At 40.1% G+C, this 12696-nt stretch overlaps 1 protein-coding gene across 9 annotated transcripts in view; it reads left to right on the top strand.

Annotated features, from left to right (window-relative positions):
* Window positions 1-12696, top strand: part of Satb1 (SATB homeobox 1) — a 95940-nt gene that overhangs the window by 44643 nt on the left and 38601 nt on the right. For all 9 annotated transcript variants that reach the window (XM_052745622.1, XM_052745620.1, XM_052745621.1 and 6 more), the window contains exons 6-8: window positions 1820-1931; window positions 4349-4803; window positions 12027-12239. In XM_052745622.1, the coding sequence (XP_052601582.1) occupies window positions 1820-1931; window positions 4349-4803; window positions 12027-12239 (780 nt within the window). The remainder of the gene's footprint in view (window positions 1-1819; window positions 1932-4348; window positions 4804-12026; window positions 12240-12696) is intronic.

Here is a 12696-nt window from a genome sequence, read left to right as displayed (position 1 = left end):
CAGCTGTCACCCATCTGCAGAATCGCCATTATCTATCAGTGATCTCTGTAGTTTTGTTAGAGTCTGGCATCATTGATCCATTAGTACGGTGGAGTAAGGGAGATGAAGCCAGTGGGTTGCTAACTGTGTCAGATAGCTGTCCTCTGGCTCTGGTTTTGGCAACTTGCTAAGTGTCTTTTTGCACTGTGGACTGGGGAGGCTCTTAGTGAAATTGCAAGCTATTGGATTAATGGCAGGGCTTCACAAACACATTAAGAATGTCTTTTTAGAGAAATAAAATGTAAAAATGACTATAAAGTAGAAAGTGGTGGGGGAAGCTATCATAGTGCCTCATTGGAGAGATAGCTGTGTTTTACATAAATAATGCACCTCTGACTCCCAGTTCTTTAGAGGACCCCCAAACTTACACATTACAGGAATGTGTGTGCTCCTAAATTAACACGATGATGGATGTCAGAGTTAATAATAGCCCAAAGAGCTTTACATTTGAAGTAGCTTAAAGAAGATAATGATATAAAAATATTCTTGTCCCCAAACTGGCTTTTCTGGTTGTTCGCTGCCTCCCAACAATGGAGTCTTCTGTAAGCTGTTTCTCTGGAGACCAACCAGGTCTGAAATTTCAGCTCGTGGTTTCTACTCTCAGGACCAGGAGGCTTGGTGCTTCACTCTCACTCCAAAGATTCAATAGGGAATTAATTTAGCTACTAGACACTATTGGTGAACCAGGAATGAAGTCACAGCAATTACCGTAACCAAAAGTATCTGGAAAAATATGCTTTTGTTTACTGAAAATGTGGCTGTGTTTTTTATTTTAAACCTTAGTGGCACATTAACATGATTGTCTCCATTTTTACCTATTAGATGGCTGGCTATTGTCAATGTTTTTTTGTTTGTTTGAGTCAGGGTCTCACTATGTAGTCTGAGCTGGACTGGAACTTACAAGTTCAGGTTGCCCTAGGAGTCACAGAGATCTGCCTGCCTGTGCATCCCAAGTGCTGGAATTAAAGGTGAACACCAGTATGACCAGCTCTTCAAGGCTTTTTTTTTTTTAAGCAAGAGAAAAATGACAAGTAGACATTTATTTCTTTTTCTTTTTTTTTGTGGATGGGACTCTTAAAATGTTAATTAGCACAAAATGTATATATTTAAACATTTTCTGGTCATTTGAAATTCACAACTCAAGCTTTACTAGATAAAGCCAGCAATCAAATCTGAAGATGCTCGTCTTCTGAAAGAGGCTCTTAAGCGTGACCTCTGAGCACTGTTACCTCACCAGCAACTGAAATCCATACAGTGAACATGAAAATGTAAAAATGATTTCTCCTACTTGATAGTGCCTGGTTGTGCTGGGGGGTGTTGGTGAAATGCAGGTGTTGATGGGGGAGGTCAGAGCTGGGACTCCAAACTACATTTCAGACAAGCTTCCAGGTAGTGTCTATGGCTCTGGTGCCTGGACTATGCTTCAAGTAGCAAACATGTTGGGTTCAATCACCATGCTGCAAAATACCCTACCTTTATATAGTTCAACCCTAACATCATCTTTGTGGGTTTGGATTAATTGGGGTTAGTGCACATTTGTGAGGAATAGATGGTGTGGATGAAGATTGAATAAAGAGTGCTAGAGCAGATGCCACTGTGGAGGCTGCCACTTGCTACTTAAATAAGCATCTGATGATCTACTTAATGGATTCTAAGAAGCTGAAGCTTTGGTCCCAGTTGCTTTAGAAAAACTGAGAGCAGGTACAGCTTCCCACAGCTGAAGTTGTGGCCCCCACCTCGTGCCATGGTATATCATATGTGTTCTCTCCTCTCCACACAGAGTATGATCTCCTCCATTGTGAACAGCACGTACTATGCAAATGTCTCAGCAGCAAAATGTCAAGAATTTGGAAGGTGGTACAAACATTTCAAGAAGACAAAGGATATGATGGGTAAGCAAAAAGAAAAAAAAAAAAAGAAAAGCCCATCCCTTTGCTGTGGCGACATACCATTGCATGTCATTTGGGGGTTTATCAAAGTCACATCGAAAGCCAGATCTTTTGATTGCCCAATTAGAGATCAATTTAGAATGTTTCTTTGGGGGTGGGGGAGTGGGTATGAGTATAATGAGATAATTAAATTCAATAAATGTTTGTGTTTAAATCAGCCACACTGACTCGGTTGTCAGACATGCAGGAAATCGAGGCGTGAGGAGGAGAGCTGTCATTTTGTAACATCTCAGTGAAGACCTAACCAGGCCTTGAATAACTAATATCAGCTGTGATTTCTCACAGAGATAATCATGCTTTAAGGATTTTTGCTTTTGTTTGTAAAAAAGAGAAAGGGCTTGTTTTCACACCAGCTTTTAAACCATATTTAACTGTATTCAACTTACTGAACACTATTTGAGATGGAGTGGTTTTTATTCTCCAGGCTCCATAGATAGGCGCCTTAGTGAGCCCAATGCCTTCCTATCTGGAACAGAACCAACACTGTCATTTCTGAACTTTCAGTTCCAGCCCAGCACCCTCTCTGAACTTGCTGCATTAGGTCAACATTTGTTACATAAGACATGCATCAAGATGAGCTGAGGTGTAAAAGGACAGGTCACGGTTGCATGCTGTGGCTGAGCGTTTGGAGTCTGGCATTTTCTCTTTGTGAATCAGTTAGTGCTCATGGGAGCAAACACTATGGTTAAGGTTAATGTACCTTCTTCTTTCACATACTGTACCTTCCAAATGATACATCTTAAAATTAAACAGCAATGGGGTGTTTCATATACAAGGCGGTATGCCTTATTGTAAATCTTTGTTTATCACCATTCAGTTCATTTAATAGTAACAACAATAATAACTTTTCCTAAAGACTTAGAGACAAGAGACCCGAATTTTGAGCATGTTTTAGCTTTTAATATTTGAAGAAAGGCCATCCATCTACCAAAACGGATTCTTTGCCTTTTATAGCTTAGGGCTGTAATGAAGGCAATGCATCAATTTTTGGAATAATTGCTTGAATTACTGTTCCATGTGAATGGCCCACTGGGCTGATATCACTGGTAGAAACTGGTAGAAACTGAAGGTTTCTTCCCATTCTTAGTTATATTCTGCATATATCATGGAGTATAGCAGTTCCTCTGATTATAAAAATCTGCATATTTAATGAAAAGAGAAACGATGATTAAGATCCAGATAGATCCTATTCATGAGAAGTGTGGACATTTGAAAAGGCTTCCCTGTCCATATTACAGGCTGGTTTCAGTCTCCCTCAAGTCTCTTCTGTGTAGCAGCACAGCATTTGACATACTTAGAGCTGATTCTCAGCCAATCCACACAAGTGTTCTAGCCAAGGGAGAAGCATTCATTCTGGGTAGGTGGAAATAAATTGCAGAGTCGTGACAGCGCCCCCTCCCTGCATTGTGCTAGGACAGCTTTCTGCCCTGTCCTTAGCATCTGGTGAGAACCACACTTCTGTTAAAGACATTGGAGCCTCAGCCACACTGGCTGTGCTGACTTGCTCTACTCTTCGCCTTTGCTTTATCCTGAGAAGTATTTGCTGATATCCTTATGTGTCCGTGATTGGCCTTAAATGAAGCAAACCACATGTGACGCCAAGAGTGACAGCCAGCTGTTATACCCACCTCATTACATCCTATTATGTAAACTACTTCCTTCTTTTGCCGGGATTGCTAGAGTTAATATAGTACGGAAGTATTTGTAATTTTTTCTCTAGTCGTTTTTAAATCATAGTTTATTTATTATTTGCTTCTACTTTTGCTTATGGTTTCTCGTTGCCATTAGGCCAACAATATTCTTGAAGCCATCTTAAAAGAAACAGCTATTGCTTATAAAGCCTTCTCGAGCTTGTAACTGAGAAGCAGCTGGACCCCAAAGCAAACATATGAAATATGTATATAGTAGATTTTATGCCTTAAATTGGTGGTTTTCAACCTTCCTAATGCTACAACCCTTTAATACAGTTCCTCATGTTGTGGTGACCCCCCAACCATAAAATTATTTTTGTTGCTACTTCATAACTGTAATTTTGCTACTGTTATGAATCATAATATAAATAATTTTGGTGATAGAGGTTTGCCAAAGAGGTCTTGACCTACAGGTTGAGAACCATTGTGTTAAATCTAAGCTACATTTCAAAACAAGAGCAGGAGTGTATCATGTACTCAGAGTGTGTGGAATTGTCTGGAGGAGAACACGGCCATTGCCCGGTATATTGTGTCCTGGAATTGTCTTGGCATCATTACTCCTCAGTGTGCTCTTTGCTTGCTGATTTCTTTATATTTCTTATATTAGGACATGGTCAGAAAATTTCTTAATTGCTGTCTGAGCTTGATTTTCCTTTTTGTCTACTTTAGTTGAAATGGATAGTCTGTCTGAACTATCCCAGCAAGGCACCAACCACGTCAATTTTGGCCAGCAGCCGGTCCCAGGGAACACAGCTGAGCAGCCTCCATCCCCTGCACAGCTCTCCCATGGCAGCCAGCCCTCTGTCCGGACCCCTCTTCCGAACCTGCACCCTGGGCTTGTGTCGACACCTATCAGTCCTCAGCTGGTCAACCAGCAGCTGGTGATGGCGCAGTTGCTGAACCAGCAGTATGCAGTGAACAGACTCTTAGCCCAGCAGTCCTTAAACCAACAATACTTGAACCACCCTCCCCCTGTCAGTAGGTCTATGAATAAGCCTTTGGAGCAGCAGGTTTCGACAAACACGGAGGTTTCTTCAGAAATCTACCAGTGGGTGCGGGATGAACTGAAAAGAGCGGGGATCTCCCAGGCCGTGTTCGCACGTGTGGCTTTTAACAGAACTCAGGTCAGTTTGGTCCTGTTCTCTGCCCTCTCCTCCTTCCCCTGCTTCATCCCTGAGCCCTGTCTGTGCTGATGTTCTGCTGTTAGAGTGCCTGGCTGTCCCCTCTTTCCTTAGGCTGTGCTCCCCTTTCAAGGGCAGACTACTGGCCTTGTCTGCATTCGCTGCGTAGGATGGTAAGCTGTTAGTAACAGAAGTGAGGAAGTGTCTGGCCTACTGTTTTCTTCCATGTTTCCCTTCATATCAGACGTCAGTGCATTTGTGTGCTTTGTTGAAGTTCTTCAACTTTTTTTTGATACTATGCAGCTTACTAGGGGTTTCATGTAATTCTCCGTAGCCGTTTCTTAGCTTGCCTTCCTCCACGGTTTGTTCATGTCCTCCACCCCTCACTCTTTTGTTTCTCCCCATTTCTGTAGTAAGTTATGCATTGTACAGAGTGTGGTTTCTTTCTCTTTTCTTCCTTTTTTGTTTTTTGTTTTTTGAGACACGATTTCTTTGTATAGCCTTCCTTGAACTCACAGAGATCCGCCTGGCTCTGCCTCCTGAGTGCTGGGATTAAAGGTGTGTGCCCCACTTCACCCCCTGCCCCACCCCCACTCCCCTACCCCCCACCACCAGCACCACCACCACCTGGCTGTGGTTTTACTTTGACAGACTTCACCTCACACCAGAGAAAACATGCTTTTTTTTTTTAAAATAGGTCCCAGATAGTAAATATTTGAGCACCATAAAATCTCTTATCACACTGTATATCACTAAGCAGGACAGTGGAGGGATGGGTGTGGCTTGGTGGCATTTCACTCCTATCTATAGGACGGGGTTGTGCTGGGTTGGCCTATAGGCATTAGTTGAATACTCAGTTTAGACTTCCCGTTGAGGCCTACAAATGCCCCTGGTGTTTACACTTTTTCCCTCGTGGGTGAATTCCTGTGAGACACAATCTTCTCTGCAAGGATAGTATTTATAAAGTTATTTTTTATCTGTTAAGATGCTAAAGTAATGTATATGGTGTTTATTTTTTTTCCAAAGCACACTAAAATAAGAACAACATTTAACTTTGAGACCATAATGTCTTTTCATTTTTCTTGTTTTTACCATTTGTTTCTTTCTTTCTTTCTTTCTTTCTCTCTCTTTTTCTAAACCTGTCTCATTTTCCTTTCATCTTTAAGTTATTTTGTTTATTACATGATTATAAGAACAAAATTCTGGTACAAAAATAATTTAGTATTAATTCCTTGTTGGCAGAGTCGCTGAGCCTGGGAGAGTGCCAGCCCTGACTTGTGTTTGGCAGCCCTGGCTAGACTGAGGGTCAGAAGACGTGGTGGGGTCTCACGGCACTTTTCTCTTTGCTATTGTTCTGTTTTTAGAAGGATGGTTTTTACACTGGGTTGTCTTAGGTTAAAAGTTTGCTTTTTTCTTTTAACCAAAATCCCCATCTTTACAGCTTTAAAATGGTCTTCATTATTAGCTAGTAAATTAAATATGATCCTTTGATTCAGTTGGGGACAATAATTAAAAAAAAAATCAGTGAATCAAAAGCCACCCTCTAGAAATTCTGATTTGTGGTAGCATTCTTTATTTTGTAAATACAGTAATTACTAGTAATGCTTAGTCCTGGGCCAAAAACTGGGACTCTACATAAAAGTCGGACAATGTTTGCTGAATTCAATTAAAAGCCTTCAAAGAGAGCAGTGATGTAGACACAGATGATAGATTTACTGATAAGCCCTTGAAAAATTGAGCAAATAGTTGTATACTAAAGCACAAAGATGTGTGCTCTGTGTGTGTGAAGAAAGAAAAGGGCAGGCTCAGCACACTTCCTCACCAGGCCTGTGAGATGCTGTGTGTCTCCCTTTGGTCCTTACACAGACCATTTGTGGTTATCGGTACCATTTATGACAGTAAGTGATGTTAGTGTCTTTAAAAAGGCAGGTTCTCTGTGGTTCATATGAGGAGCAGTGAGTTCATTTTCCCGAGCATCGACAACATGGTATAGCTTCACCCAGATACCACTTTTTGAATGGACAATTCAGAAAAAGAAAAATCACTATTCAGAATTATTTGAAATTATTTGGCGATAAACAGGTTTAAAACCTTTATGTATTAGTAATTGGTTTTTCTCAGTAGAAGATATTGGGCCTTGTTTGGAACTGTCTTTATTTATTATTTATTTATTTAAGTAGAAGTTGTCTCATGTGGCTATTTAGCTGTTCATTGAGAGTCAGCTTTTGCACACGCAAGCATGTATGTATTTTTCAGTGGTCATACTTAAAAATCACATACACGCGCCCACACGCAGCTGCATTTAGTTCAGTGATTATACATTCATATGAATGCATGTAGTGTGTTTATTTCAGAGTGTATGCATTTCAATAAAAGCAGGTGCAGAGTGAGAGTAGGGTGTGAGTGTGGAGTACGAAAATACACATGCTGATGCATATGTAGCGACAAGAGCTGTGCAGTGACATGGTACAGCTCAAGTTGGTGTGCTCTTACTTCAGTTCCAACTGGGTTCAGACATGACTGTGAAATATGTGCATAAAAAGTCAGGTTCTGCTGTGGTAGAGAAAGACACTGCACCCTATGCAGAATCCGGTAAAACATGGGTGTAATAGGTGGCATGGTGAGGAACTGAGAATTATTTTAATCATTGACAGCTCTGAGTAACTTTAAAACCCTGGATTTCCTGTTTTAACTCATGAGAACCCCCTCATCATCTAGACAGGGCTTCCCAAATTTAACCATAATCCTCTCGAGACTGTCACATACGACATTAAAAAAGTCTACCATTTCTGAAAAATTATGGTGAAATTGATATAATTACTTGTTTTAAGGAATTTCCCCATTCTGAATGATGGGCATATGTTATTTAATTACTACAGAAGATAGTAGCTTTTAGCATATGCCCTTCATTCAGTTATGTCTACTTGATGTCTTTTTAATGGAAACCTATGGCCAGGAGTGAATGCCAATGCTTCTATACTTACACTGTTCAGTTCACCTCTCTGTAGTACTGTCATTTAAAGGCTGTGATACCAGAAAATGTATTTCTTTAAAAACTTACATAAACCCCGAGTTTAACTCTGATCCTGCTCAGTGGCTCTTCTCCCTTTTTCTCCTCCCTCCTGTCTTTGGCACACTTTATTTTCCAGTAAAATAAAGAATGAAGATGGATTATTCAAAACTGATAACAGTAATGGACCATCATATAATGTGTTATTGAATTTGAGTTCTGTGAATTATGTGGTGGAGAGAAATTCGCCTGCTTAAGTATAACAGAAATCGCTACTGTGTTCCTATAATTCTTCAGTGTAATTTAAGAAAAGTCCACTGTCCATATCACTATCGACTAAAAGGTAAAAAGGTACCATTATCTGGCGTGACAGCTCTCGATGAGCCTACCGAGGGACAGAGATGAATGTGTCTGCTTATAACTTGTTTGGCATGATTCCACGGGCAGGTGGAGTTTGAAAATAGTCCTTCACCTGGACATGTGATCAAGAACTCACCAAACAGGCAGGTAGCCTGGAGAATATTCTGTCTTTCTCTTTAGGCGAGAGGTTGCCTCAAATCATTTTTTTTTTCTTTCTGAGGGCTTTGAAGTTCCACGGAGCTGATAAAATCTATTTTAATCAGTGATTATGTTCAAAGAGGAGACAAGCTGGAGGCCAGGCAGGCTTTTTGTTCAGATTGGCCGTCTCTTCCACTTATCTGCTCTTTTAAAGAATTCATAATGAGCTTTTGGAAGTACTGATAATATTTATTGGAGGTTTTTTCTTTCTTTTATAATTACTAATGAATTTTACTTGTAATAACTTGTATAACTCTTGTCGGAATGTGAAAAAGAGAGGTTTAGGAATTTATCAGTAAATGAATTCTTTAATAGAAAAAAAATCACAGCTCTCACTTAACCACTAAGTAATGACAATGCAGAATAATTTTATGTTTTCATATATACAACACACATCTAATTATTTGTAAGATGTGAAGTCCTAAGGAACAACATCTTATTTCCAGTGAAATTAATATTCATGACATGTTGGGAACGCCCTTCATAACCTACAAGTTTTTGGATTCTTTTTAGAAACAAGGTTACTAATGATTTTACCTAATTTAGTTCAGTGAATTTTTTGAACACCTATGGTACACAGAATGACTATAATTTGGTACTTCACCCAATTCTGTGATGTAACAGAGTGCATGGCCTTCACATACTATTTCTTTAGTATGATGGATTGTTGGTAATGATATCTGTATCAGTCAGTCATGAAGAATTAATACAAATGACCTTGACCTTACCTGCCATCTCTGCACTATATACGAACTATATAAAACAGGGAAAGGGACTATATCTATATTGAATTCATCAGCCATTCAACAACCTGAACAGGACCAGGACATGCACTCTAGTGTCTGAGTTTTAAAGGTAGTCATTTGCATCCAGATTATTCTACATTACTCTTAAGTAATTTTTAAAATTAACACTAATCATATGGTTTCTGACAATATTTTCAGGCATTTCCACCAGGGGGCACTCCCCTCATTGAAAGCTCTGGGCCAAAAAAAAAAAAAAAAAAAAAATCTGAACCAGTAGACCGTCTATACTGGCTGCTTTAAAGCTCTTTGAATGTCTGGGTTTGGAACACTGTTGGAGAATCAGCATACTCCACGCAGGAAACTTGCATCCACTCCAAGGGGTGATTAAGTTTGGGGGAAGGGTTCTGCAGAAGCAGCGCTCCTATGCTCGAATGGAAAGGCTGCTGACTTCCCACCCAGTTTTCTCCCAAGTGATGACCTGTCTTTTAGCTGAGCCACACCCTGGCTTAGTGTTCTGTTCACAGGACTTGAGAGAAAGTGTTTCCGTGGGTTTTTTTCATGGGTTTGACTTTCTCACTATAGTTCCCTGCTATGAGATATGGAAATATTACTTTGTCTTTTTGAGATTTTTGGATGTCTATTAATTTCAAGTACTTTCGTGTAGGAAAAACCTAAATACTTACAGGGTATCTTTTGCCCTTAATTTTTTTTTTTTTAATTTACTGAATAGTTAGTAGCCTCATGCAGATTGACATTTTACAAAGCACCATGCAATGGCGACTTTTTAGTGATGGCCCCTGAGTGCCTTGGCTGAAAGGACCCATGGCCTTGGTTATGTGGTAATGTTCATCATAGCCCATCATGATCACTAGAATGTACTCTAATGTCCTTTTTTTTCATTTCTGTAGTGTAGGTCCACGTAATTGTTTTAATGTTTATCAACAACTTAAGATAAGGCATTGGGCTAAGATGACAAAACTAACTGTTGAGGATTTCATGGTGGTTTGTATATACTCAACGCTTCCATCTATTTATGCATTCTTATACAGTTGCTATATACTGCATTACCAGCCACAATTTTTTTACTGGTTTCCTTTATTTATTTATTAATTTTTATTGAGACAAAGTCTCATTGTGTAGTCTTGGCTGGCCTCAAAAGCATGCCCTTACTGTTTGAACCTTCTTAGGGATGGGATTATAGGATGTCGCCATGCCTGGTTTCCAAGGTTTTGCTGCTGTTGTTTGTTTGTTTTTAAAGTATGTATTATTTTGCAGGAGCAATGGCACAGACTTTGTGTGTGATTTGTATGTTCATTTCTATAAGACACATCAGGAAGTCTAATTAGTTGGCCCAGTACAAGTTAAACAGCTGGATGGTTGACTGCCTGTTTGAATCTGAGTTCGGTTGACAGGACGTTTTGTTTTCAGTAGACCCAGCTGCAGTTACTAGTTAGTATCATGGCCTAAAGGACAAGTGCCTCCGTTCTTAACTAATGTTTCTTATGAAAGTTCAGACATAACAGCCAGGTTTTGATTGCAGTAGACCAGTTGAGAGATTTTTTATGATTGACTCAATTCCCCATAGTTTGTTGGAGGTTTCTTTCCCCCTTAAACATCAGCTTATAAATCAAGTGATTTATTTTAAAGGGACAGTGTTTTTATCCTATCTGTACCCATGTGCTATATCAGGCAACATGATGCACTCACTTGAGACATTTGGAAGAAAACTGGGTTTAAGCTTCCAAGAAACCAAAACAATCCCCAGATGTTAAAACTTTGGGGAGTCTATTTTGCCTTCTCTCACTCAAATGAACATGTTTGACCATTTCTGCAGGATTTGGGTGGGGTGGCTTGTCAGGTTCTGCAGAAGTCTTGGTTGTGACTACTGTGAGTTGCTAATATGTCTGAGTAAAGAACGCAGAGCTTCTCGGTGTCCCACACACCACCACATGCTTGAGATTGAACACAGAGCTCCTTCGTCTTACCATGTGACCAGAGCAGGCTTGGCTGCACTTGTACTTCATACTACCCTCCCAATGCATCAGGAGGAAATCAACCATTTAAAAGAAAAGTGTTTTAGTACTACATTGTTAAGGGAAGGAAAACATCTTAAGAGAAGTTCTAGTAGTTTGTAAGTTTCTCCTGTTACTAATAGTGATCATTAGTTTTCAAGAGATTTGATGATATTCTTTTCAATATGTCAAATTCTGGGATAGAATTTTACAGTGTGGAAGAGTGGTTATGTATTTCAGGTTTGGTCTGTGTTTTCTGAAGTTCAAATTTTTCAACCTGTTACCTACTGGTATGGTATAGAACCTTTTGCAATCACTTGTGGTAATCTGTTTCCCTTAAACATCAAATTTAAGTGGCTAACTGTGACACTTTGTTATTTGAAGATTAAGGAATAACAAAATATTCTCTACATAAACAACAGTCTTAGTGCTCTTGAGTGATGTGTTGCAACTCCTTTTCTGGTATCTTCCTCAAATGCTCAGCTCATTCTTCTAGAAATGGCTTTGTGTCTGCTGTTGGTCGCCCTGTGTCTTTGTCTCCCAGCTTGAGAACTGTACAGTTCAATGCTGTTGTGCTGTAGGGATTTCACTTACTCTTAACTTCCCTCCACCATCTTTCTGTGAAAGATTTCACGGCAAGTTAAGCTACTCAAAGGAAGGAGACCAATTAGGCCGGTTCAGTTTCTGCTATATGTAAAGTAGATGCTTAATAAAATCAAGGATACAATTGAGGCTCTCTTCTCCACTATTTCAGTTGTAGCTAATATATTCCTGTAGACAGACTCAAGGCCTCTGACTCCTCACTTTCTAAAAGGCGTGGAAAGGGCATGGGATAGGACACTCCCCACCCTCTGGCTAGAGCAAGGAGCAAGCTCACCCTGTGTCTTTCTTCCCCTGCAGGGATTGCTTTCTGAAATCCTCCGAAAGGAAGAGGATCCCAAGACTGCATCCCAGTCCTTGCTGGTAAACCTTCGGGCTATGCAGAATTTCTTACAGTTGCCAGAAGCTGAAAGAGACCGGATATACCAGGATGAGAGGGAAAGGAGCTTGAACGCTGCCTCTGCCATGGGTCCTGCACCGCTTCTGAGCACTCCGCCCAGCCGTCCTCCCCAGGTGACCCGCCTCTTCCTTGTAGTTTTTTCTGCTGCCCTAAAAACATTTCATGCCGGGCGGTGGTGGTGCACGCCTTTAATCCTAGCACTTGGGAGGCAGAGCCAGGTGGATCTCTGTGAGTTCGAGGCCAGCCTGGGCTACCAAGTGAGTCCCAGGAAAGGTGCAAAGCTACACAGAGAAACCTTGTCTCGAAAAACAAAAAACAAAAACAAACAAAAAAAATCATTTCATGATTACTCGCAATAAGAAATTGGATAAATAGATACAGATTTTTTAAAGTTCCATAAATTTGCTTGAAAATTTCATCTCAAATCATTAATTTTGATGGAAAACAGTCCGGTTCTAATTAGGAAAAAGAAAACTGCCTTGTGTCGCTCTAAGCCTTTGGGTTCTTGATGGTTGAAGAAGTGACGTAGCTACCTCTACTATTGTTATTACAGATGCATTCTGTTCACCT

Source organism: Peromyscus californicus, unplaced genomic scaffold (genome assembly GCF_007827085.1).
Source record: "Peromyscus californicus insignis strain IS unplaced genomic scaffold, ASM782708v3 Scaffold_19__1_contigs__length_69161282, whole genome shotgun sequence".
NCBI lineage: Eukaryota > Metazoa > Chordata > Mammalia > Rodentia > Cricetidae > Peromyscus > Peromyscus californicus.
The sequence above is the reverse complement of the archived record's forward strand: the minus strand, read 5'-3'. Positions and strand labels throughout refer to the sequence as shown.